Source organism: Orcinus orca, chromosome 20 (assembly GCF_937001465.1).
Source record: "Orcinus orca chromosome 20, mOrcOrc1.1, whole genome shotgun sequence".
Lineage (NCBI taxonomy): Eukaryota > Metazoa > Chordata > Mammalia > Artiodactyla > Delphinidae > Orcinus > Orcinus orca.
The window spans coordinates 54,405,790-54,433,300 of record NC_064578.1 but is presented as its reverse complement, the minus strand read 5'-3'; the positions used below and the strand labels follow the sequence as shown (position 1 = coordinate 54,433,300).

Genomic DNA, 27,511 nt, shown 5'->3' with positions numbered 1-27,511 from the left:
AGCTATGATGAAAGATTTTGCCACACACATTACATTTGTAAGGATCCTCTCCAGTATGAATTGCCTGATGACATGCAAGCGCTGCTTTCTGACTAAAGACCTGGCCACACTCATTACATTTGTAAGGCTTCTCTCCAGTATGAGTTCTCTGATGAACTGCAAGATTTGAATTTCGACTATAAACTTTGCCACATACATCACATTTATATATTCTCACTCCTTTATGGATTATCTGATGTCGAGCGAGGATTGAGCTGTGATAAAAGGTTTTACCACACTCATTACATTTGTAAGGTTTCTCTCCAGTATGAATTCTCTGATGACTTGCAAGGGTTCCTTTTCGACTAAAGACCTTCCCACACTCGTTACATTTGTAAGGTTTCTCTCCAGTATGAATTCTCTGATGAAGTGCAAGGATTGAATTTCGATTAAAGACTCTGCCACATACATCACATTTATATGGTTTTGCTCCTGTATGGATTAACTGATGTCTTCTACGATTGGAGTTGTGATTAAACACTTTATCACACACATTACATTTGTAAGGTTTCTCTACAGTATGAATTCTCTGATGAACTGCAAGGTATGATTTTTGACTAAAGACTTTTTCACATATGTCACATTTATAAAACTTCTCTTCTGTATGGATTACCTGATGTCCAGTGATGTGTGAGCCATGATCAAGGGTTTTGCCACACACGTTATGTTTGTAAGATTTCTCTCCAGTATGAGTTCTCTGATGAACTGCAAGGTCTGAATTTTGACTAAAAACTTTGCCACATACATCACAATTATGTAATTTTTCTTCTGTATGGATGATCTGATGTCGAGTGCGGTTTGAGACCTGATGAAAGGTTTTGCCAGACTCATTACATTTGTAAGGTTGTTCCCTGTGTGCCCTCTGGTCTTGTGTCAGTACTGAAGGATGCACAAAATCGTTCCCATTTGTATCAGAAATGCTTGTCTGGACAACAGGAGTAACTGTCTGAGGTGGTGAAAATGAGGCACTACTGTTGATATTCTTGTCAGCTTGATTAAATTCACCCATTTTTTGTTCACTTTTAAATATATGCAATTCATCCCGAAAGCTTGATGCAAGCCTATTTTCAATAGGCTTAATTCCTGCAACACTCCTACCAAGTCCATCTCTCTTATCAGTAGGATTTTCATTATGGGACATAGGAGTTCCTTTGTAATTTCTTACCTCATCTCTCTGCTGAGGCTCAAAGTCAGATATATTTTCCTGGATTCCCCTGAGGTTAAAACGTTTCACTTTATTCCTTTCATGTCTTCCCAACATCACTTTTTGTAATACTTCTCCTCTACCAGTGTTTACTTTTAGTTGTAATTTCTTGATCACGTGTGTAGGAGAGATGTCTAGAAGATAAAAGAACCATAAGTAGCTTATTCATTTTAATTCATAAATAAACGCTTCATGTTAAATACCTGATATTACACCAAAACTAACACTTATACCAAAGTTATTAACTTTCCAACAAAGATCTTCACGTTTGTAGGAACACAAAAGGAATGATTCTTCACTAAAGAAAAAGTGATTAATTTTAGGGTACTGTACTTTCAAACAGCGTATGCCAAAAATACTCACATAGGAATAACTTCTGTTAGCTATCAAAGAAAGTATATTTCCACCATGATGTATAAGCACACACCAATTAACAGTAAACATACTGCTGTCTCATAGCTGAGGAGAAAAAGACATTACCCTATGCGTATATTCTGCATACCTATTATTCATAAATAACTGCTAAATAGCAGACAATATATTGTAACAGTCAGTAATAGAAAACTAGCAGGAATTCCCTGGCGGACCTGTGGTTAGGATGCCGCACTTTCACTACAGAGGGCCCAGGTTCAATCCCTGGTCAGGGAACTAAGATCCCACAAGCTGTGCAGCATGGCCAAAATAAAAGGAAAAAAAAGAAAACTACCATATTGATGAATAATCTAAATGAGTTGCAGATAGAACTGGGAAACAAATATAGCATAGAGAAAATGAAGAATTTGATAAAACAACTTTTTAAAAAACAAAATATTTTTCTCAGTACCTCCTATAAAACTATGTATCCATGAAAAAGCATAAAACATCTCAAAGCCAATCATCCGTAAATCAAAATTAGATATTTATGAATAAAATATTCTCCATTTACATTTACAACCAATTAATGGAGCAATTCCCAACCTATGAAGTGCCCTCAAACATCCAGCTCATTGGCTCCACAATATACACAATAAAGAGTGAGCAACTGGTAAATTTATTAACTACGCTCAGAAACGACGTCGTTGAGACAAATTGCAAAACAAACAAACAAAAGAAGCATACGATATAAAATGCAAAGGGACGTCAATAAACATGACGCACTATTAATATATCTTGATATACAAAATTACCTTTTGAGTCTTTACTAAAAACGTGCACTATTCTAAGGCATCTAACAGCAATAATTTCCTTTAAATGGCTTGAAGAAACTTACCACAATTTTTCAGATTAGGACAGAAGACTCACAGTTTTCTGTACATGATCCCAACTGACACAGAAAGTAGTGAGAGAAACAGGATTTGAACCTAGACCTACAGACTAAGACAACATCACTTAAGCATGACTACCCAGACAAGCAGTATAAATTACATAATATTACAGAAAATTCCAAGAGTTTAAAAAGAAAACTTCAAAGGAGATGCAAGAAGACGTGAGCTGTGTAACTAAAAATGTTGTTCAGGCATCCCTCCTGGAAATGGTTGCTGGTTCATCATTGGAGGTGTCACTCCACCTCATAAGCTCTCTCATTAAGATGCTTCAAAATTAGGTGTAGACGTAGAATGAACGATGGTGCACACACAGGTAATGAAAAATATGGCATCAACAACAATTTACTCAACAGTGTCACAAATATGGGGATGTGAACTTGGACACTTTTCTTAGGAGAAATTCCTATACCATTTAACTGAGGCTGAAAGGGAATGGTCATTAGCATATATGAAACACTGTCACAGTGCCCTTGAGACGTGCCTTTGTGTCACTCCACAAAAGCAGAAAAAAGAATGTGGAAAGACTAATCGGCCAGGCTCTGATGGTAACCTGGAACATGCTGAACTCTCCACTAAATAGCCTGAAGTGGTGATTCTGTGTGTAGCAGGAAAATGTTACAAGATATGAGGAAAAGCATTCTCTGTAAGAATTTTCTGTTACCCAGTAAACCCACTCCATAGAGTCCACCAGAAGTTGTCCATTAACTAAGGGTGGATTATCACAGCAAACAAACTAGAAAAATTTCAGAGCCTTGGACTATGTATTTCAAAAACAGAGTTATAGGCTTCCCTGGTGGCGCAGTGGTTGAGAGTCCGCCTGCCAATGCAGGGGACACGGGTTCGTGCCCCCGTCCGGGAAGATCCCACATGCCGTGGAGTGGCTGGGCCCGTGAGCCATGGCCGCTGAGCCTGCGTGTCCAGAGCCTGTGCTCCACAACAGGAGAGGCCACAACAGTGAGAGGCCCGCGTACCGCAAAAAAAAAAAAAAAAAAACAGAGTTATAGAGGCACAATCATACAAACTTAGAGGAGTACAAAATCAGGAAGGGTATACGTTTCCCAACTAGGTAGCACAGTACACGAGTGGAAAAAATGCAAGATATGTGTGTCAGATTCTATAGGACCTTCAGATGAAACCATGAGCTTTACCCACAGATGCCAAAGTAAAACCCTGAAATATTCACATAGTCACCTCATGAAAGATTGGGGATTAAAAAAAGGATCTCTCTGTCCATTATCTTTACAGTTTTCCTAAGTAAAAGTTACATACGATCCATTCAAACTGGCTGTTACACACATCCTGCAGTTTGTGGCAAAAGCAGAACACAAGAAATGGCTGAGGGATCTAAATAAGCAGACAGGGCCTGAGACAGCTCCATGCAGGTTCTGAGGTGCCAGATGGAATAAGAGGGCAGCCAGTGTCTCCCATCTTCTGATTACGTATCCTAAAAACATCAAATGTGGATGGAACTGGGAAAGGTTCAGGTATTGAGTCTGGAGGCATCACCTCTTACCTATATGGACTGAGAACTGAGCTTCCAATAAAATCATGCCCTGAGGGAGAGATGAGGGGGCCAGAAACCCCAATAAAACAGCTCGCTTCGGACAACTGGCACTCAATTGAGCGGGAGGCTTTGGGATCACTGGGCAGCAGGGACTCACTGCCAGCCTGCCAGACTCACGGCCTGGTCTCCACCCTCCTGGTGGGCATTTCTCTGCTCAGGGCCGCTGCCAGCCCGGACTGGCAACCTTTTCTGCTGAACATCCCTAGGCAAGATACGAGTGCCAGGGAAGGGATGGATTCCTCCCTCCACAAAGCGCCTCCTAGCCCATGCTGGGCATGTTCTAGGAATGGGAACTGGCTTTCAACTTTCACCACAGGCCACCCTTAGCCAGCAGGAGCACACTAAGGAAATTTTACCGTCATATTCAATGCATGAGAAAGCTGACCGTTTTTCCCCCTGCTGCCAACACAACACACGGACATCAATAAATGACACTAATAAAATGCGGTACTATTTAAAAGAGAAACGAAAAACAGCCCGCCTCACACTCCTCAAAGTCAAGCAACAACCAGTTCACGGGAGCTAGATACGGACCGTTGTAGATCATGATAAAGACTTTGCCTTTGTCTCTGTAGGAGCTGCAGCACCACTGCAGGGTGAAAGAATGCATTTTACATGTTGAAAGAGTGATAAGTTATGGAGAAGAAAAACTTCCCTCTGAGAGTTCATAATAATAAACAAACATTGGTATTCTCACAGAACTCTCCAACAGGAGTGTTCAGAGTTTCTCAAACACTATTATAATAATGAGGCTTCCCCTCAGCCCTTCTGAGATCTGACCTATATTCAAACTTTGATACAATCCCAAAGGCACTCACCTCACTATCTACAGCCTAGGGCTCTTTCTCTTGCTACAAAGTGGGTAAAATATTCAGATGAGAAACAGAAATTCCTCCAGTTAAGAACAAAGAAACATGATTAGCTATGGATTTTCCGGAAACTTAGTTCTTTGTCCACCAGAGGATGGAGGACATTACCAATGGGTCTAGAAAAATATTTCAAAAATTCATCCACTACTTGCCTCCTTCTGAATACACAGGGAACAGTATAATATGCAGAAACATAGTTCTTTTCCTAGAACTCCATAATCAAAAGCCCATGGGTAGAAAACAGGAAAGTGGGTATATCAAAAGCTTGCCGTAACTACGTGAGCTCTGGAACAACCCCTGATGCATCATGAAGTGCGCAGGTCATCGTAAGAAAAGGTAGGTTTATGCTCCTGATGCCATATCATGAAGCGTTTCACATCTGAGTCAACAGGGATTTCATATCAGTCAAGGAAAACCAGCTCAAATGAGGCACACAAAGGAAATGCAAAGATACCAAGGGAAGATCCCTACTTCTAGAGGGAAGTTATCCTCACCTAGGGAGAGCAGGTTCCTGTAGGTCTCCAACATCACGTCCCTGTACAAGGCTTGCTGAGCGGGTTCCAGGCATTCCCACTCCTCCTGAGAGAATTCTATGTCAATATCCTTGAATGTCAACTGTTCCTGAAATGAAAATACATTTCACCAGGGGGTCCTGGGGAGAGTTCTTATTTGCACACAAAATGACAAGAAGAGAGGGGTAAGGATGAATTCAGTTGAAGTACGTTTTCTGACAAATCCACGTAAAGGTATTTGGAGCAAATTATCAGTCTCTAATTTTAATTTCTTATGCTTTTTCATGAGATTATGATATCTTCCAATTAATGTGGAGTTTTCATTTTTGTGGAAAATATATGAAATACATACAAATAAAATTCAAGAATGGATTGTCTATGCAGAAGTATTACATATTATGTTTGACATACTGAGTGATACTCAATATCTAGATGAGCTATAGAATGAGTGATGTCTTAAGTCCACAGTGGCTTTAAAAAAAGTCAAAATCTTAAATTATGATGATGACGACAACAGCAATGACTAACAGTGGTTGAATACTTCCTATATGCAAAAAACTACTCTAAAGGCTTTATACATGTGAGCTTGTCATCAACCTAACAGCTCTTTACAGTAAGATCTGTTCCCATCTTACAGAGGAGAAAACTGTCAGAGACAGTCTGAGCAACTCAACTGAGGTTAAGAAGCTAAGAAATGACAGAGCAAGCATATGAACTAAGGTGGCTGGGCTCTGGAATTGAAGATAAAGAAGCAGAAATTTTAGTAACAGAAAGACCAGTGAAAGTACACTGACAGAGAATTCCTGGAGAAACCTTGAAAGGTCACTACAGATGTGGGCACACACAAAAATGTACATAAAATGTTAGTCATATTATTACTATTTAAACCGTTAAGGGAATTCCTTGGCAGTCCAGTGGTTAGGACTCTGCACTTTAATTACCGAGCACCCAAGTTCAATCCCTGGTCATGGAACTAATACCCTGCAAGCCAAGCAGTGTGGCCAAAAAACATTTAAAAAATGAAAGAGAAAACAAAAAACATTAACAGGAGAGTGTAGAAAAAATTCAAGGCCATGGAATATATTTAAGACATCATTTCAACTGAAAAAGATATCTTACGCAGTAATAAAATCATGATGTCCTTTATCAAACCATGCACTTGAACATTCACAAACTCTTGCATAAATATGTAAACACACAATTAACTGAAATGAGAGCTGTCTCTGGACATATTTTTGCAACATTTTTTTCAATATCAATTTTATTCAAGTGAATTTCAGCATCTTTGGGACAATGAAAACGTATCAGCTATAGTAAATGGTACTAACATGAAAACATAGGATACTTTAACTCTGATCTCAATAGATACCTATATTCAAAAATATAAATACAATTTTATCCACTAAAATTGACATATGAAGGTATTAATCAATATAAAACAGAGTTAACTAGAACATTTCACCATACACCATAATCAAAAGAAAACACTTGATGCGTTTCTGTGTAACTACCCTGGAGTGAAGGGGGCTGACTAGGTCTCCTGCCTTTTGCCACGGTACGACGTGCCTGCGTAGAGGCAACTAGAAGAAATAACAGGAAAAACAGAGAACAAGAGTGAGAAAAACAGAGAAAATGTGTCAGAGAGTTGGAACAGTTAACGTTCACAAATCTGAGGAGATGGACAGGCAAAAAGTTAAAGGATGGAGAAAGATAATCCGTCCTAAAGAGAGCACAGGTGACTATATTATACCATACAAAATAAAGACAAAAACTGACATGAAACAAAGGCTGTTATATAATGATATAAGGTACAAATCACCAAGAAGATATAAAAATTATAAACACATATAACATTAGAGCTCCCCCCAAAATGAAGTAAACGTTAATAGAGATGAAGAGAGAAGTAGACAGCAGCACAATATCAGTATGAGACTTCAACACCCTAGTTCTACCTACAGATAGAAACAAAAAGATCAATAAGGAAACAGAGGCCTTAAACAACAATATAGGACAACTGTACCTGAGACATGTACAGAACACTCCACCCAATGACAGTAGAAAACACATCCTTCTAGAGCACACATGAAACATTTTCCAGGAAAGACCACATCTTAGGCCACAAAACAAATCTTAACAAATTTAAGAAGGTTGAGATCATAAAAAGTATCTTCTCCAACCACAATGAAAAGATACTAGAAATAAAGAGCAGAAGGAAAACAGGAAAATCCCCCAAATGAGGAAATTAAACAGCCCATTCTTAAAGAAGCAATGGGTCAAAGAAGAAATCACACGGAAATTTTAAAAATATTTGAATGAGAATAAAAACGCAACATACTAAAATTTATAACATGCAGTCAAAGCTGTATTAAAACAAAAGTCAAGGACTTCCCTGGCACTTTGGTGGTTAAGACTGTGCTTCCATTGTAGGGGGTGTGGGTTCGATCCCTTGACAGGGAACTAAGATCCCACGTGCTGCATGGCACGGCCTAAAAAAAAAGGTCTACAATGTTAAATGCTTACAACAAAAGAGGGAAAAGCAGGACCTCCCTGGCGGTCCCGTGGTTAATACTCCCTGCTTCCACCGCAGGGGGCATGAGTTCGATCTCTGGAAGGGGAACTAAGATCCTGTATGGCACACAGCATGGCCAAAAAAATAAAATAAAATAAAATATTTTTTAAAAAGGAAAAGATGTCTACACTGCTGTTCAAGAAAGTACTGAACGTCCTAGCTAGAGCCATTAGACAAGACAAAGAAATCAAAGATACGAAAATTGAAAAAGAAGTTAAAATTGTTTTTTTGCAGGTGACAAGGTTTTATATATGCAAAACAAAAAGATTCCACAAAAAAACGACTACTTCAAAAGAAAACTTTACAAAAGTTGCAGCATAAAAACATCAGCACAGGGCTTCCCTGGTGGCGCAGTGGCTGAGAGTCCGCCTGCTAATGCAGGGGACACAGGTTCATGCCCCAGTCCGGGAGGATCCCACATGCCGCCGAGCGGCTGGGCCCGTGAGCCGTCGCCGCTGAGCCTGTGCATCTGGAGCCTGTGCTCCGCAATGGGAGAGGCCACAATGGTGAGAGGCCCACGTACGGCAGAAAAAACAAATAACAAACAAACAAAAACATCAGCACAGAAAAATCAGTTGCATTTCTATACACAATGAACAATATCAAAAAATATTAGAAAACAATGCTATTTATTATAGCATCAAAAGAGATAGAATACTTAGCTAAGGAGGTAAAAGACTCGTACACTGAACACTACTAAACGTTGCTAAAAGAAATCCATGGAGATACAAATAAATTAAAAGACGCCCTGTACTCATGGACTGGAAGACTTATGAATCTTAAAATGACAGTATTACCCAAAGTGTTCTATAAATGCAATAGAATCCCTATTAAAATTTCAATGGCAATTTTTGCAGTCATAGAAAAAATAATGCTAAAATTCATAGGGAATCTCAAGGGACCCCAAGAGCCAAAATACTCTTGGAAAAGAAGATGGAGGCCATCATTTTTAGATTTCAAAACATATTACAGGGCTTCCCTGGTGGCGCGGTGGTTGGGAGTCCACCTGCCGATGCAGGGGACACGGGTTCGTGCCCCGGTCTGGGAGGATCCCACGTGCCGCCGAGCGGCTGGGCCCGTGAGCCATGGCCGCTGGGCCTGCGCGTCCGGAGCCTGTGCTCTGCAGCGGGAGAGGCCACAACAGTGAGAGGCCCGCGTACCGCCAAGAAAAAAAAAAAAAAAAAATTACAAAGTAATCAAGATGATGTGGTACTGTCAGAAACGCAGATACATAAAACAATGGAGCAGATTAGAATACCAGAAATACTCCTTGGTATATATGCAAAATGTATTGACATGGATGCCAAGACTGTACAACAGGGAAAGGAGAGTCTCAATAACAAATGGTGCTAAGAAACTAGATATCTACTAACAAAAGAATGAAGCTGGAACACTGCCTGCATCAAAGGTAGAAACTGTGTGTCAAAGGATGCAATCCGAAGAGTGAAAAGACAATTTCTGAGGAATGGAGGTGTGAAAGTGATTTAAAGAATTTCCAACTGTCAGAGATTTAGGCTGATTTCATAGTTTAAATTCAATGATGGACTAAAACACATTCTACCACTGACGTCTGTCTCTGAACTGACCATTTCCATTCCCTATTATTAAGATTTTGAAGTCAGCTACATTTAGTTTCAATTGCCTTAGAAAAAGCCAGAACAAATTTCTCCTAATTGGTCTGATATCCAGATTTTACCAGGTATTGGGCATTTTAAGACCTGACTTCTACGTGCAGCTTTTTTTTTATAACATCTTTATTGGAGTATAATTGCTTTACAATGGTGTGTTAGTTTCTGCTTTATAACAAAGTGAATCAGCTATACATATACATATATCCCCATATCTCCTCCCTCTTGTGTCTCCCTCCCACCCGCCTACATGCAGCTTCTTTATCCTGGTTTATAGAGAGCGGACACTGCATCCACATGGGACCCCAGAACAATTACTGCTGCCCAACAGCTCTGACACCACATCTCCAATCCTGCCCAGGACTACGCCCAGTGGAAACCATTGGCTCTCCTCGTCCAGATCACTCTGTCATAGGGAAATGAAATCTAAGTGGAGCTGACAGGGACTGCGGGAAGGCTCCTGGTGACTGTGAAAGTACAAGTGTCAACCAGGATACTTCAGAGTCAGACAAGATTAGCGAGTCCAAAGAAGGGCATTTCAGAAAGAACAGACTGAGAATCAAATGAAAATATGACTTTACCTGAGAAACAGCCATTCCTGGCTCCTTTTCTTTCCTCTCCCTCCTCTTCCGGGCTTCTTCCTCAGGCAACATGAGTCTTCAGAGGACAATCTTGAAAGATGAAAACATGCTTAGAATCAAAAGACCCCATTCCTGTACCACAACCATAAACACAAGGAAGATCTCTCCATGTGGAACAGACAGTCCGCTGCCCACTGTCCCAGGAGGGGCTCAGGACAGTAAACTCCCACACAGAGACCAACACAGGAGTTTCCCCACCCTTTCTTCAGATCTCGCTCCCCTCCTGGTGAGGCCCTCACGTACCCAGCAGCAGCGGGCACCTCAGCTGGACCCGACGATCCCCTGCAGGTCACAGACCAGCCCTGATCCAGCCCCACGCAGAGCACAGCCCTCACCCTCAGCTCAGATCTCAGCCCTCAGGAATGGGGGGACCCAGAATAACGATGCTCAGTGATGGATACAGAATGGAATCACCTCGGACACTTTAAATACTATTGAGGTTGGACCACATACCAACTATATGAAGGGAAATCTCTGGTCAGAGGGTACAAAACATGTATATACAAAACGCCTCAGCAATCTAATGTGAAGCCTGGGTTGAGCACCACTCAGAGCAGGCAAGCCCAGCACACCTAGCACTTTAGTTTTCTTTTGCAGCTTTACTGAGGTACAGGTGATAAATAACAACGCTGTACACGTGAGGCACACAATGTGACTATCTTACAGATGTATACACTGTGTAATAATTATCACAATAAAGTAATTTACCCTTCCATCAACCCACAATTACCCACGTGTGTCTGCGTGGTGAGAACATTTAAGTTTTACTCTCTCAGCAAATTCCAACTATATAGTAACACAGTATTAACTACAGTCAGCAAACTGTACATTGGATGTCCATGCTGTACTTATTCATTTCACAACTGAACTATTTGTAACCTTTGGCCAACATCTCCCCAACTGCCCTACCACCCAAGTCCTCATAACAACCTTTATACTCTATGGTTCTATGAGTTTGACATTTCTAGTTTCCATAAAAAATGTGTGTCTTCTTCAACCAAAATTATGTCAGAAATAGTAACAGTAATGCCAGAATGTCATAATAATAATTTATGGCTGATATAAATTTCTATATACACTCATTTGTCAACAGACATTTTGGGTCTTTCTACATCTAGACTGTTGGGAATAATGCAATAATGCTCACTGGAGTGCAAATATTTCCTTCACTGGAATGATTTTGTTTCCTTTGGATATCTAGTCACAGGTGGGTTTCACAAATTGTGTGCCTGTTCTTTGTTTAATTTATAGGAAACTCCATATCGCTTTCACTAAGAGCTGAACCAATTACATTCCCACCCACAAAGCATAAGGGCTCCCTGTTCTCTATACCGTGTGTGCGTGCGTGTGTTTTGTTGAGACAGGTAGGGAGAGGACAGTAGAAGAACCAATACTGGCCTGGGAGCAAGAAAGTAGCAGCTACGTTTCCCAAGGATGTGCCTCTGGAATGCAGATCACTGTGGTGTTGCTGGCACTCTGATTCTTGGAACAATCTTTCCTACATCAAAGAACTTAATGGCCCTTCTCAAGTTGTGCCCACAGATACATACCTACCAGAGTCTCTCTAATGAACATGTTCTGCCATTTCAAGCTTACTACTCATAATTTCCCTTCTGGGCTCAAGTAAACTTACAAAATCTCATAAATCCAACAGTCTCCATATGACCCCTATTCACTCATCCTGCTATAAAATACCAGAAAACATTCCAAACTCTAATAAATCATGCCTGAGGGCAAAATACATATGAGACACCCAAGGAACCACCAGACACAAAACACCATATTTTTATTCACAGTGGCCACAGACCAAACACTGATCTCATAAAGCTATATATAAAAGAAAGATGTTTCCAATGATGCACATGCCCCAATGAGAACCTGTAACCAAGAAGGACCCTATGGGAACTTCCCAGAACAGAGCCCCCCCTCGATGCTCTCTCTGCCTGCCTTTTGTCTGTAGAAAGCTTTAGTCAAAGAAAAAATTTAATCATAGAAGTGAGAAAATGCAGAAAGAAAGGAAAACAGTCAAGCAAGACAAGAATACTTTAGCCATTAAACAACATCAAGGACCTTTAGTTTCTCCTCAAGGACTATAGATAACATTCTGAGCCCTGTCCTTTGAGCTGTTTTGCAGATACTGAAACCCCCACCAGGTGAAAAAAGTTAACTGTATGCTGCCCACAAGGACGTAGACCCCAGACTGGTTAGAACCAGAAGTTTGATGATGTCGACTCCCATTTACCTCACCAAGCCATCAGAAGAATGTCCACAAGCTGATCACGCACCCCACAATGCCCTTCTCTCATCCTGTCTTTAAAAGTCTTTGGGGCTTCCCTGGTGGCGCAGTGGTTAAGAATCCTCCTGCCTCGGACTTCCCTGGTGGTCCAGAGGTTAAGACTCTGTGCTCCCAATGCAGGGGACCCAGGTTCAATCCCTGGTCAGGGAACTAGATCCCTCATGCAGCAACTAAAGACCCAGCACAGCCAAATAAATAAATAAAGATTTAACAAAAAAAAAGAATCTGCCTGCCAATACAGGGGACATGGGTTTGAGCCCTGGTCCGGGAAGATCCCACATGCTGCAGAGCAACTAAGCCCGTGCACCACAACTACTGAGCCTGTGCTCTAGAGCCTGTGAACCACAACTACTGAGCCCATGAGCCACAACTACTGAAGCCCGTGCACCTAGAGCCCATGCTCTGCAACAAGAGAAGTCACTGCAATGAGAAGCCCACGTGCCACAATGAAGAGTAGCCACTGCTCGCTGCAACCAGAGAAAAGCCCGCACACAGCAACAAAGACCCAACACAGCAAAAAATAAAATAAATTTAATAAATTAAACAATAAATAAATAAAAGGGCACAGCCCCTCCTCAGGGCTTAAAAAAAAAAAAGTTCCCTGAAAGCCTTCAGGGAGTTCAGGCCTTTTAAGCACAAGCTACCTGGACTCCTTGCTTGGCACCCTACAATAAACGCTGCACTTTCCTTCACCACAACCTGGTGTCAATAGATTGGCTTCACTGCACGCAAGCAAGGGGACCCAAGTTTGGTTCGGTAACAAACCCAACATCTACCAGGAAAACATTCCAAATTCTCTTTTGTATCTTTCACAGTGGATCTGAAACTTTCTTCATTTGCAATCCCAAATACTAAATAACACTGAAGTATCCTGAATCCCTCCTGTGACAGTGGGCAAATGATCTCTGCAATTTTCCCTGTATTACTACTCTAAAAACTGCATGATTCTTAACCTCCATAACACCCAAGTCACCTGTGGAATAGATGCTGTGGGGCACCCTCTTGAGTCATCACCTAAGGACAAGGCATCCATCTTCCTGCACCCAAAGATCCCTGTGCACTCAGCTCAGGCCACACTTTTTTTAACCACAATGGAGGAAAATGTTTCTCTTTGCCTAAATCCACTGTCTTCATTCCTCCTCAGGTAGGATCATGAAATACCCAATTAAACAAATGCACGTAAACCTCAGTGTCAGCAGCTAGGTCCCAGGGAACCTGAGCTAAGACACTATGGCACCTCAAACCATGCAATGCACCCACAACTACCCATAAACCCAATTCCAGGTGCTCCAGCCAGAACTGAAACACCCTTTGCCAGCAGTTCCACACACCCCACAAGGGACAAATGCAAATACCATTCATTGGGCTCATCTTGAAGCTCCCACTTGCTGCCATATCCCTCCTGCAGACCACTATAGGCTCCCTTCTAATTCCCCATTGTTCTGCCTCTTCTCCATGCACTCATGGGAAAACAGGGCTAAAAGGCATAAGGACTGCTCAGCAAAGGAGTCGCAACAGGAATATTCACAAGCTACCTCCCAAAGAACACTGGGCATTCACTTGACCTTCAGTATGAAGGTCAAAAATTGGCCCTCAGGATTCTTGTCTCCTGTTCTCCACACTCACAGGCAATTAAAAAAATACCCTAGCTGTCTGAGGGGGCGCTCCTTCATGCCCCATTAGGCTCTAGACTTCTGCCCTCACTTAGCACACTAAGCGTGTGTGTGTTTACACACACAGAAATCATTATCCGTGATTCTGAGCAGATGAACTGCTGAAAGGCAAAGCTCCTGTCCAAGGTGGCGACTGGTCCCTGGATGTGCACAGCCTGGAACACTGGGGGCTACAGCGGAGCAGTCACACAGCACACTAAACATGGGGACACCTCAGGACACTGCACGAGGACACCAATTCTGTAAGGCTTTTTAGGACTCCCTACATCTTTTGGTTCTTATTTTGAGTTATTAAGTAGCCACATGGGGTAAGGATCAATTACAGTTGAAATATTCAAAACAAACGTGGGAACCATCCTTATCACCTACCCTGTTCACCTGGTCTTCCCTGAGGATTATTTAGCCCAACCCACAGTCTTAGCATCTAAACACATCCCCAGAGTGAGATGCTGCAGCCATCCCGGAAGGAAGAAAAACACTGTACTCCTTCAATGGAGGAAACACAATAAAGACTCCAAACCAATAGAAAATGGCATTTCTTGGGAGGGAGGGGGGGTGGGATGAATTGGGAGACTAGGATTGACATATATACACTAATATATATAAAATAGATAACTAATAAGAACCTGCTGTATAAGAAATACATAAATAAAATAAAATTCAAAAAAAAAGAAAAGAAAATGGCATTTCTGATGATGTTGATTGATACAGAGGCAATAAAACCTGGTCAACGTGACAGAGATTGTCGGGAAGGGATGGAGAGACCTCTCTGAGCCTAATCCTGAAGGAGCACAAAGGGCCTGAGCCACTGGGATTTAAAGGCAGAAGGTAAGAATGGGAACTAAGATTTGAGAGAGAAACGGTTTTGGTGTTTGGGAACTTTTGGGGTAAAGTGAACCACGGGAAAAGGGCCAGATCCCACGATGAGGCAGGAGACACTAGCAGGGCCCTGAGGATGTTACAGGGATGTATAGCAACAGTGAGGAGTTCGGATTTTGTCCTGAGGACAAATAAGAGCCAGTGAAGGTCTGAGTGCCAGAATTGATATAAACTCTTCAAATTTACACTTAACGCAGAAAAATACATCTGACTATGGTCACTTCCCCTCTGACCCTATGTTCTTGTCTCCATTCTAACATTTTGCTTTTGTTTTTCATTCTGGGAAGACAGGGACCCATTCAAAATTCTAAATAGAACTGGACACTCCTCTCTAAAAAGAACTGCCACACACAGACACATACACAATTTGGCCAATCATTTCAGGGCTCAGAGTTACCCAGGCTGAGAGTTTCTGGTCTAGTCTCTCATCTCCATGTTACAAGTGGGCTCCCTGAGGCCCAGAGGGGAGACACGTATGAGAAAGTCCAGGTTGAGTGAACAGAATTAGGGGAACTGAATTCTGAAGTGGGATCCAGAAGGGCCAGTGGGCAGAGTTTGTCCTTAACATCCTTCCAACCTAAAACACCAGGACCATCTTTCATTTGCCTCAGCAAAGGAACCTTCTGTTTCAAGGTCTGATCTGGTACCAAGCATTTAATTCTTCTTTTCCAGAAGATTGCAGTAAAATCTTTTAAACATGCAGATTTGCAAAAATATACCACTGGTGAAGAAAACATTGGAAAGAGTCAGGTTAGAAATCAGCTCTGAGCAAACTTCATCATGAATAGAGGAGCACTGATGGAAGAAGGTTCCAAGTCACTATACCCAATCCTTCAGTATCTGTAGAGAACAGTCAAGAGGGACCTGAGGGAAGCATCTCCCTATCACTTCACAGCTCACTATCTTAACAGATCAAATACAATGGAAAAAAACTGAATATTAGACTAACTGGTTAAACTAGGTTTTGACTGTTAATATAAAAGATGATTGACATCTTAACATCATCTTAACTCATCATAACAGTCTAAAATTATTTACTAGTTACCAAAGAATTTTTCCAATACACAAGATAAAGAGGAGACAGGAGGCAGGCCTCAAACAAACCTTAAACACATTTTAAAAGAAATATTTTGTGAATTTTTTTAAAATTCTGGTGTGAAAGTTAAAAAAACTAAGACTATATCATATTTAGAAAAGAATCACATGAGTTGATTATACAAAACCAGCAAAGCTTATTTCAGAAGTTTATAATTACTTACAGAGAAGTAGAAACTTAATGCACCAAGATTTATTCCAAGTTATAAAAAGAATTAAATGTAAAAAAAATGAAAAAGAAAAAAAAAAAAGGAAAGAGAAAAAAGTGAATCCATTAGAAAAAAACTCACTTTTAATGTTCCTTCAAAGAGGCACCATGGGGCTTCCCTGGTGGCGCAGTGGTTGAGAGTCCGCCTGCCGATGCAGGGGACGCAGGTTCGTGCCCCGGTCCGGGAGGATCCCACATGCCACGGAGCGGTTGGGCCCGTGAGCCATGGCCGCTGGGCATGCGCGTCCGGAGCCTGTGCTCCGCGGTGGGAGAGGCCACAGCGGTGAGAGGCCCGCATACCGCAAAAAAAAAAAAAAAAAAAGAGGCAGTAACAGAGTCAGTCATTTCTTGCCCCACTTCTCTCCCCTGTGCTCTCATGCCAGGAAAAGGAAAGGGGGTGACCCACAGCTGTCTTGAGTCAAGTCACTGCCCCCTGGCTGAATAGGGACTGGAGATGGAAGTTATCTTCTGATACAAATTAACTGCAAAATGCACAAACCTTATAAGGAAGTTTTCCAATTCTCACGCTCATCTGTATAATTTAAGCAAACAAATTTTAAATTTACTACATTCTGAAACCACAGATCATACATCACAGCTTAATCATCCACATCCAAACAACTCACCACCACCCACCTGGATCCAGTTTCCGCTCTACCTGCACTACTAGGTGTTTCCATTTCATTCCGTTTATTCGTCTCCCTAGATGATCTCGGTCTGTGTCTCTCCTTTTGCTCCCCTCTGCTCTCCTGCTGTTCCTGCCCTCCTCTCTATTTCCTCCCTCACACCTGGCCTGCCCGACTCTGCAACCTGTTCCCCCCCTTGATGCTCTTTCTTCCCCCACCTCTGCTCCCTCTCTGCCCTCCGGGTTACACCCCTTCTGTCCGTGATACACTCCCTCCCTCCTCACTCTCTGGCACCCCAGGTGGCTATGGTTCCTTGGTGTTGTTCCTTCTTCCTCTGCTGTTCTCTCTCCCAGCACCTTGATGCTCTGAAGGCCATGGTCCCACCTCATTTACCCTCTGCCCCCGTTCTCTGTGTGAAGGGCCTCATCACTGTTGCCTCCCTTGCTAACGCTGAATCAGGGCCCCTCTATCTATGTTTTCCTCTAATCTGTCGCAATCCCTCTGTATAATTCACTTCTTTACTTTATCCACCTGTTACTTGCAAGGCTTAGTCTCTTTCATTTTATTGTCTCTTTACAAGTCCCTAAGCCAATCCTCTACGTCTCTATTGGTTCTCCCTCATTCTTTTCTCATCTCGGTTCTTCTATTGCTCTCTCAGTCGCTCTCTGTCTCAGCTTCTCCCGGTCCCCCTCGCCCACGTATTTACAGGGATGGCGACTGAATAAGATACCCGCCTACCGGAAAAACACATTTTCCAGCGGGGAGACCGAAGAACATTGGGTGTCACACGGCTGGCCAGGTCACCTCCCCCTACACGGGGTGAGGGGAAGGCCTGACTATGAAGGAGAGGCTTGCGGAGCAGAAGGACCGGCCTGAGGAGACGCGAGGACAGAGGGGCTGGGAGGGAGGGAGGGGGGCTCAGGAGCGGGGCGGGCTCTCCAGAATCCCGGGACCCGGGAGAGGACGCGAGCTCTCCGGGAGCAGGGCGACCGGCGCTGCCCTCCAGGGTCCGAGAGGGCGAGGCTGCGCAGCCGCGAATCCACCTCGCGGAAGAGGGCCTTCCACGGGGAGGGCGGAGGCAGTAAAGGGCTTTATGAAGGAAAAAGAAGCGAAAGGCGGGGTCTACCTGGACCTAAGGCAGAAAAGCCAAGGGCTCCGGAACCCACCTCAGAGAGATTTCAAACGCAAAGGAAAACACCAGACCTGTGACGGCGACGTCTGGATTTACTGGGGGCGAAGGCCGGGTGCCGGCATTTTAAGTCCATAGTGACTCCCAAAACGCTGAGGGTGAGGTATGGTGGACCACGCAGCACAAATTCACACTAGAAAGGAGAAACTTACCTACTGGAGCGCGTGACTCCCAAGACGCTGAGGGTGGGGTATGGTGGACCATGCAGCACAAACTCACACTAGAAAGGAGAAACTTATCTAATGGAGCGCGAGCTCCACGCCGAGCTCTCTACTTCCGGTTCCGTTAAGAAACTGCGCACGCGCAGAGTTAGAGGCAGGGCTTCCAGGGACGTGAACGAGTGGAGCGCGACCGCGAAGGGCGGGGCAAGGGAGTTCACAACCTCGCGGAGATCGCCAGGGGCGTAGTAAAGGGCTGAGGTATGTTACTTCCCGGCGCTTTGAAAGTGCCGATTTTAAGTTACTATTGTAAGGTCCGTTGGCCCGGGGGGTAAGAGAAAACATCGACCAGTATGAGGTAGGAGAGGCATCGGGACATAACGACCTCACCTGTTCTGGGAATCAACAAGAGACTCTAACATCCTGCCCAGAAAACAATGTGGCTGACGGGAAATGGGGCTTACGCCCCACAACAGACCAACCAACACCTGGCCCTGCTGTATCCTCACCAAATAAGGAATTACCCTGTATAGCAAACCACCCCCTCCCCTTGCAAGCCGCCTTCTGCTTTTACCCCAATAAAAATCACCCTCATCCAGAACTGGGCGCGACTTCTCTGGCCCCTTTCTCTCGGACCAGTGAACCTCGCCCGGGAGCGCTCCCTAATAAAGCTCACTTGAAGCTTTCCTCTGTTTCGCGGTGCCGTTTGTTAAGATCCGACCTTACAACTATCATCTAGAAGTTTTATGGTAAAAGCTTTCCAGCTGTGTGAGCCACTGATGTCGTAAAACTAACGTTTCCTCCTAACAAGTTGAAACGGCTTCAATAAAAAGCTGTTTTTCCCAGCAGTTTGCTCGCATGCCGCGTTCCAGAGGCTCAAGCAATTCAGAGGTTGGGAATGTGGGTCTCCGAGTGGTAGCTGTAGGGCAGTGGTTGGATCTGGGAACATTTCCTGCAGTTAGAATTAACTGAAGCAGTTTGAGGAAACAAAAGCTAGGTTTGTCTCTATTACAAACTAGAATGAGAAATACAAAATTCTTCCTAGGTAGAATGTTCCATTTCAGACTGACATCCTACAGAAGCGCTCTTCCGTTTCTATTCCTCATTCAGCCAGGAGACCAAACTCAAAACTCTGCTCAGTTCCAGAGACTCAGGTACAAAACCTGGGGTCTGAGACTGGAGAAATAAGGCATGTGATAACGTTCCTCACTAACAATTGTTTTGGAAAAGCAATACATTTTTTTAAATTGTTATAAATTGCATTGTTCTTTCTTTCGGCTGAAGTGCTTTATTTGCCTTTTAAAACCACCCCCCCTCCTCCCCCAGTTTTATTGAGATGTACTTGACATACATCACTGTATAAGTTTAAGTTGTACAGCATAATGTTCCTACATATATTGAAATAATTACCAAAATAAGGCTAGTGAGTATCCCATCATCTCAAATACATGCAATAAAAAGACTATATATATATATATATATATATATTATTAGAACTGCATTATTGGTACTTCCTTGATGGTCCAGTGGTAAAGAATCCGCCTTACAAGGCAGGGGACGCAGGTTCGATCCCTGGTCAGGGATCTAAGATCCCACTTGCCGCGGGGCAACTAAGCCCACGCGCCACAACTACTGAGCTGGTGCACTTCAACTAGAGAGCCTGCGTGCCACAAACTACAGAGGCCACACGCCCTGGAGCCTTCGCACCACAACTAGAGAAGAGAAAACGACCCACACGCCACAGCTAGAGAGATGCCTGCGCGTTGCACCAAAGAGCCCGCGCGCCGCGATGAAATATCCTGCAAGCCTCAACGAAGATCCCGAGTGCTGCAACTAAGACCGGACGCAGCCAAAAATAAATTAAATAAATAAATCTTAAAAAAAAAAAACTGTCGGGAGCCACATAGGAAGTGCCTTTGAGTTACAGCACAGACGAGACCCGTAGTGTCAAGCAAAGTTGATGCTATCGGGTACAAATATGGAGAGGCAAAGTTCTCCTCTGCAAAGCTGATGCTGTCAGACACATATATGGAAAAGCAAAGCTTCCTGAACATAGGGTTTTTTACACTCCCCCTACCCTGTTGAGGCCTCCTGGTGGCTGGTGCCTTGCAATCGGTCTCTCTTGCCCAGTGTTGTAAGCTGGGCCCTCCCTGGAGGAGAAACCTGGGTTCCCGAAGACATGTGACCAGAGCCGGGGCCCCGCCAGTTGGCGAGGGAATCCCAGGGCAGGTGCTGGGCGTGGAGGCCACGGGGGCATAGGCTACCAAGGTGACAGAGAACTGACCTTCTCTGGGGGCACTGCACCTCGCACACCTCACATCTCCCTGCTTGGCCCCGGAGGATGGCTGGTTAGCCAGAGACGGGTAAGATTCCTCAGGGAAGGAACAACCTAAGACAGGCACAGTCGCAGAGGGGCCATCAGGAGAGAACTTGGGGGCCAACAGAGGTGGGGCATAGACCCTCACCCCCCAACTTTGCAGGAGCCTGAACCCTGTCCCCATGGCTGCTTCGCTTCCCACGCCCAGCTCAGATGGGAACCCAGGTAGCAGACAAGAGACCTGGCCAATGGCAACTGCTCTCCCGCCGCAGCAGGGCTTTGTTTCCCATTTCCTCCGTGGACCACAGCTTTCCTCTGTGTGGTAGCAAGGCTTTGCTCTGTGTGGTTCCCCTTGTCTTCCCCTGCCTTTGCCTAAAGTGATTTTGTAGGATTGCTATTGGGGTTGGGAAATATTCCCAGTTCCGATGGAGGGTTTGAGGAAAGATCCCAACTGAGGGAAAAGCCAAGAAGGATTGTAATCACTCCGGCTCCCTTGATGACTACACCTGAGATCCCCACTCCCAGGCCAGGGCGTTGGGCTCGGGGAAATACGACAGGAATGCTTTTGTGGCAAGAACCTACTTTACAAAGTAAATTGGATGAGTTATGGCCTCCCTGGGGAGTTAAAGATATACTAGGAAATTCTTGGGTTTGGTGGCGGGGAAGGTTTTTATTACAATGGGTATATGCGAAATTAGATAGGGTAAGCTTTAAGGCAAATATATATAAGCTTTACTGCTCTTTTTATAAGAATAGATATAAGGGACGAATTATATTTTGTAAATATTTTACAAAGGACCTTGGTGACAGATTTAAGGTACAATGCCCTCCACAAAGACCCCCTAGGGTTAGTACGTTTATAGCACCTTGTTTTGATGTTAAAGGTAAAATGTTACAGCCTGAAGGCATTTACAGATTGTAAAAGAGTAATGTGTTTGAGTTTGTGTTTTGTGTAACCAGCTAACTAAACAGAACATACAGGTATAAGAACATTTACTTCTGGGAAGAATAATGGAACCGCAGATAAAGTTCCTGACCTAGATGTGACCAAGATGTACCTAACCACAGGGGATGAAAGAGACTATAGAGATCAGAAGACTACTTGACCATAAAAACCTGTTTAACCTGTTGATGTAATCTGCTGACGAAAATGACCTTTGTTTTATGGCTTTGTACCTTTGTTTTTGATCTTTGTTTTATGGCTTGTAAGGGGTTTTCGGCTAGGGAACTAAATTGTTAAGATTGAAAGTGAGATTGCCTCACAGTATAAAAGCTTCGGAATTATGAAAATAAATTTGGCAGATCCTTGCATCCTCTGAGGTGTCTTGTGTTCTGTCCACGCCGACTCCGTCTCCCCTTTCGGTGAAACCTGTTCAGCTGGGGCTGGTCCCCGGCAAGTGGCGCCCGAACAGGGACCTGAAGGGGTAAGTATAATTTTTTTTTCTCGGACGGATAGGAGTCTCACCGTAGGGTGCTGCAGACCCCCAGTTAGGAATACTGGTTAGGAAGGTGAGTAAGGCGGTGTCAAGATGGGACACACTGAGTCCAAAGAGAGGCTCTTATTTATTGATATAGTTAAACATATGATAAATGGAAGAGGAATTAAGGTAGCTAGTAAGCAACTAACTCAGTTTTTTCAGTTTGTACAGGAACAATGCCCATGGTTTCCAGAACAGGGAACAGTTAATATAGAAACCTGGCAAAAGGTGGGACAAACTTTGCAAGTATATTACAGTCATTTTGGACCTGAGAAGGTTCCAGTAGATACTTTTACTTTATGGAACCTTATTAGAGAGAGCATTGCTCCCTTGCCTGAGGGTCAAAAGAACCCATATAAGTATCCTGCAGAAGTAATAGATGAATGTACTCCGTTATTTTCCCAAAAAACATCAAAAGAAACTGAGGTTTTAGCTGCAGCTTTAAAAGACTGTAATCTTAATGATAATGACTCAGAGGAGAAAAATGAGTCACCTATTGATACTAAGTCTAATTTGTTAAAGAATCCTCCTTTTGATGATGAATTGCCTCCTGCAGATCAGGATGATTTAGATGCTGCTGCATATGATTATGAAAGAAGGAAATATGAACCCTATGGTGCTTTTTCAAAGCAAGAAATTAAGAAAAATAGGCTTAATTTACAGGATAAGCGCCCTTTGGGTCGTTTACCGACCGCCCCACCGGCACCTTTAAGTTCTTCATTTCTCCCTTTAAAGAGATTAGGACATTCAACTTTAAATGTTAAGGGCCTACCACCTCCACCGCCTTTAAAGGCTAGGGGCCCACCACCTTCGCCACCTTTTAATAAAAGCCAAGGTAAAAATAAAAAGCATAGGAGAATAAAAGGTGACGATGATGATTATGCTTTTGCCGCCTGCTTTCCAGTCATTTATGAGGATGGTTTTGATGATGATGATGTATATTGGGATCCTTTGCCTCTAAAACTTTTAAAAGAACTTAAAAAGGCCTGTGCAGATTATGGACCGTTGGCACCTTATACCATGACTCTTATAGATGCCTTGGCAAATAGATGGATGACTCCATATGACTGGATTCAGGTTACAAAGGCCTGTTTATCTGGAGGACAATATTTGCTTTGGAAAACAGAATATGAAGAATGGGTAGCCAAGCAACATGCTTTAAATAAAAAATGGGATAAATTTGATATTACTAAAGATATGTTGCTAGGCCAGGGAGAATATGATACAGCCGAACAGCAGATGCATATGGGAAAGGAGGCCTTATGGCAAGTAACTACGTGTGCACTGAATGCCTGGAAGTCTTTGCCTTTGACTCCAGGAAAAGCCTCCACTTTGACAGATTTAAGACAAAAGCCTGAGGAGCCATATGAGGATTTTGTTTCTCGCTTGCTAACCGAGATAAAAAGAGTGATAACCGATGAGGATGCAGCTAACATGTTGGCAAAACAATTAGCCTTTGAAAATGCCAATCCTGTTTGTCAGAACCTGATTCGACCAATTAGAAAAACTGGCAGTATTTCAGATTTTATTAAGCAATGTTCTGACGTGGGTCCCTCTTATATGCAAGGGATTGCTTTGGCAGCCGCCTTAAAGGGAGAAACACTTCCTCAATGTATGATGAATATGGTTCAAAAAACAAAAAACCCTAAGGGACCAAAAGGAAATAATTGTTTTGCTTGTGGAGGCGCAGGTCATTTTAGTAGGGAATGTCCTAATAAAAATATACCTCCACCAGGTCCTGTTAGAATGATATCTCCTGGTAATGTTGGGGTTCCAAAGACTCCTTGCCAAAGATGTGGGAAAGGAAATCATTGGACTAAATTGTGTAGAAGTAAATATCACAAGGACGGACACATTCTTCCCCCTAATGGGGTTTCTGCAGTGCCTCAGGCTGGCGCTCAGATGCCAATATTTCCTGCACCTGTTTTTCCAAATGCGTCTGCTGGAAATAATTCGGGAAACTTATTTCGGGCCCGACCCCGGGCCCAACAAACAATAGGGGCAATTCACCAGACGCTCAATCCCTTTCTTCCCTCAGGGGAATTGATGAATTGTTCAGGGCCACCCCAGGCAGCGCAGGATTGGACCTCTGTGCCACCTCCGCAACAATATTAACTCCTGACTCTCCAGTCGTAAAAATACCAACTGGGATTAAAGGTCCATTGCCCCCAGGAGTAATGGGTTTAATTATTGGTAGAAGTTCAACTTCCTTATCTGGCTTAACAGTTTTGCCTGGAGTAATTGACTCTGATTATACAGGAGAAATTCAAATAATGGTGGCTCCCTCTAACAAGACACAACAAATATATGTGGGACAAAGAATAGCACAATTGTTATTGTTACCATATTATAAAACAGGAAAGAATGTTGTTCAGGAAGCAAGAAATGAGAAAGCATTTGGCTCCAGTGATATGGTATTTTGGATTCAAGAAATTACCAGAAATAGGCCTTTAAAAACTTTAAAAATTAATGGAAAGAATATTCAGGGATTGTTAGATACTGGTGCAGATTCCTCCTGCATAGCAGGAAAAGATTGGCCTAGCAGCTGGCCTACCCAGCATGCTGACAATATGTTAGTAGGTTTAGGAACTGCTCCAGCAGTAGCTAAGAGTTCCCAGATTTTAAATTGGGAGAATACTACCAATAAACAAGCAGGCTCTTTTTGTCCTTATGTAATACCTGGCCTGCCAATTTCCATTTGGGGAAGAGACATACTTATGCAGATGGGAATGCTCTTGTATAGTCCAGATGACTGGGTCTCCTCACAGATGTTAAAAATGGGATATGACCCAGATAAAGGTTTAGGAAAAAATCAGGAGGGAAGATTATATCCTGTGGTTGCTGAGCCCAAAAATGATAAACATGGAGTGGGCTATCCAAATTTATAAAGGGGGCCATTGTTTTAAAAGCAGCTGACCCTATAGTGTGGCTTTCAGAGGAACCTGTATGGGTGGAACAATGGCCCCTAACTTCTGAGAAATTAACAGCTGCAGAAGAATTAGTGGAACAGCAATTATTGGCAGGACATATTGAACCCTCTAATAGTCCTTGGAATACTCCTATATTTGTTATAAAGAAAAAATCAGGAAAATGGAGACTATTACAAGATCTTAGAGCAATAAATAAAACCATGGAAACAATGGGGGCTTTACAGCCTGGACTTCCCTCTCCAGTAGCCATCCCTAAAGATCATGCTATTATAGTCATAGACTTGCAAGATTGCTTTTTCACGATCCCCTTACACAAGGAGGACAGAAAAAGGTTTGCGTTTAGTGTGCCCTCTTCTAATTTTACCAGACCATATCAGAGGTATCAGTGGAAAGTTTTACCGCAGGGTATGAAAAATAGCCCTACCTTATGTCAGAAATATGTAGACCAGGCCATATGTAATATAAGACAGAAATATAAAGAAATTTATTTAATACATTATATGGATGATATATTATTGGCCCATAAAGATAAGGCCTACTTACATCAGGCATTGCAGGATATGATGGAAGCTTTACAGGAGTATGGATTAAAAGTTGCTCCAGAGAAAATTCAAACTGAACCTCCTTATAATTATTTGGGCAGATTAATACAGGAATTTTCCATTCAGCATATACCTTTTCAGCTAAGAACTGATCATTTGGTTACTTTAAATGATTTTCAAAAGTTTTTAGGAGATATAAATTGGATAAGGCCTTTGTTAAAAATTACTACTATGGAATTAAAACCTTTGTTTTTGATATTACAAGGAGATTCTAACCCCTTATCCCCTAGAGAGTTAACTGCAGAAGGAAAACTAGCCATAGAAAAAATAGAAAAAGCTTTAAAAAATGTTTTTATTAAAAGATTGGATTATACCAAACCTTGGGATTTAATTGTTTTAAGGACTCCAGTTATTCCTACAGGATTATTATGGCAAAATGGACCACTAGAATGGATACATTTGGCTGCTAGTCCAAAAAAGATTGTTGCCTCATACCCTTTTATGGTTAGTTTGTTAATTATTAAAGGTAGAAAGAGAAGTAGAGAGTTATTTGGAAAAGATATGGATAACATAATTATACCTTATAATAAAGATCAATTAGAGGCCTTGCTGCTGTTAGAAGATTCATTAGGAATAGCTCTGGCCTCATTTAGAGGTCAAATTTTATTTCATTTGCCTAAAAGTGTATTGCTACAGTTTTTTAAGGAACATATGGTGGTTTTTCCTACATATTATAAGATAAAACCTTTGGAAGAGGCTATATTAGTATTTACTGATGGATCCTCCTCAGGGAGGGCAGCCTATATTATTAATAATGAAAAGAAGGTATTAAATACAGAAAATTGCTCAGCACAGCAATCAGAAATTATGGCAGTTATAGAAGTAATGAAATTAACCAGGGATAAAAAGATTAATTTATATACTGATTCCTTATATATAGTTAAATTATTTCCAGCAATAGAAACAGCGGCCTTTTCTGAGAATAAGAGTACAATAATTAAATTACTTAAGAGATTACAAAAAAGTATATGGGAAAGAACACAGCCTTATTATATAGGCCACATTAGAGCTCACTCTGGATTGCCAGGGCCTTTAGCAGAAGGCAATGCCTCTGCTGATGCCCTGACTAAAATTTTTATAGTAGATGAAAATAAAGTACAAGAAGCAATAAAATCTCATCAGCTGCATCATCAAAATGCTAATGCCTTAAGATATCAGTTTGGCCTAACCAGAGAAGCGGCAAGGGAAATAATAAAAAATTGCTCTGTGTGTCCTACACAAACTAATGTACCTCAGCAAGGAGTAAATCCTCGAGGTTTACGAGCTAATGATCTATGGCAAATGGATGTGACTCATATACCTAGTTTTGGAAAGCTGTCCTATGTACATGTTTGTGTGGATACCTTTTCACATGTAATTGTAGCCTCAGCTAGGACCGGAGAGGCCTTTAAGGATGTGTGCCAACACTTGATGTTTTGTTTTAGTTATTTGGGAATTCCCCGAAAGTTAAAAACTGACAATGGCCCTGCTTATGTTTCTAAGTCTTTTCAGCAATTATGCCAACAGTTTGGCATAGCCCATAGTACAGGAATTCCTTATAATCCACAAGGACAAGCTATAATTGAAAGGACCAATCAGGTATTAAAAAATATGATTTATAAATTGCAAAGTGGAGATTTAAAATATTTTTCTCCTCATCATTTACTTAATCATTCCATGTTTGTATTAAATTATTTAAATATGAATGATAAAGAGAAAACTCCTATGATGAGACATTGGGAGATAAATGA

General features: G+C 42.3%; 3 protein-coding genes across 4 annotated transcripts in view; 1 reads left to right on the top strand and 2 right to left on the bottom strand.

Annotated features, from left to right (window-relative positions):
* LOC101280890 (zinc finger protein 578-like) overlaps positions 1 to 18,567 on the bottom strand; it is a 33,283-nt gene extending 14,716 nt beyond the window's left edge. Inside the window, 4 exon segments of the mRNA XM_049703468.1 lie at positions 1,205 to 1,377; positions 5,475 to 5,601; positions 10,271 to 10,360; positions 18,449 to 18,567. Of these exon segments, the coding sequence (XP_049559425.1) occupies positions 1,205 to 1,377; positions 5,475 to 5,601; positions 10,271 to 10,342 (372 nt within the window). The 5' untranslated portion in view covers positions 10,343 to 10,360; positions 18,449 to 18,567.
* LOC101281293 (zinc finger protein 665) overlaps positions 1 to 27,511 on the top strand; it is a 369,078-nt gene that overhangs the window by 121,936 nt on the left and 219,631 nt on the right. The gene's annotated exons all lie outside the window — the stretch shown is intronic.
* The window catches only part of LOC105747735 (zinc finger protein 836-like), a 94,072-nt gene that overhangs the window by 2,777 nt on the left and 63,784 nt on the right, over positions 1 to 27,511 (bottom strand). The window lies entirely within an intron of this gene.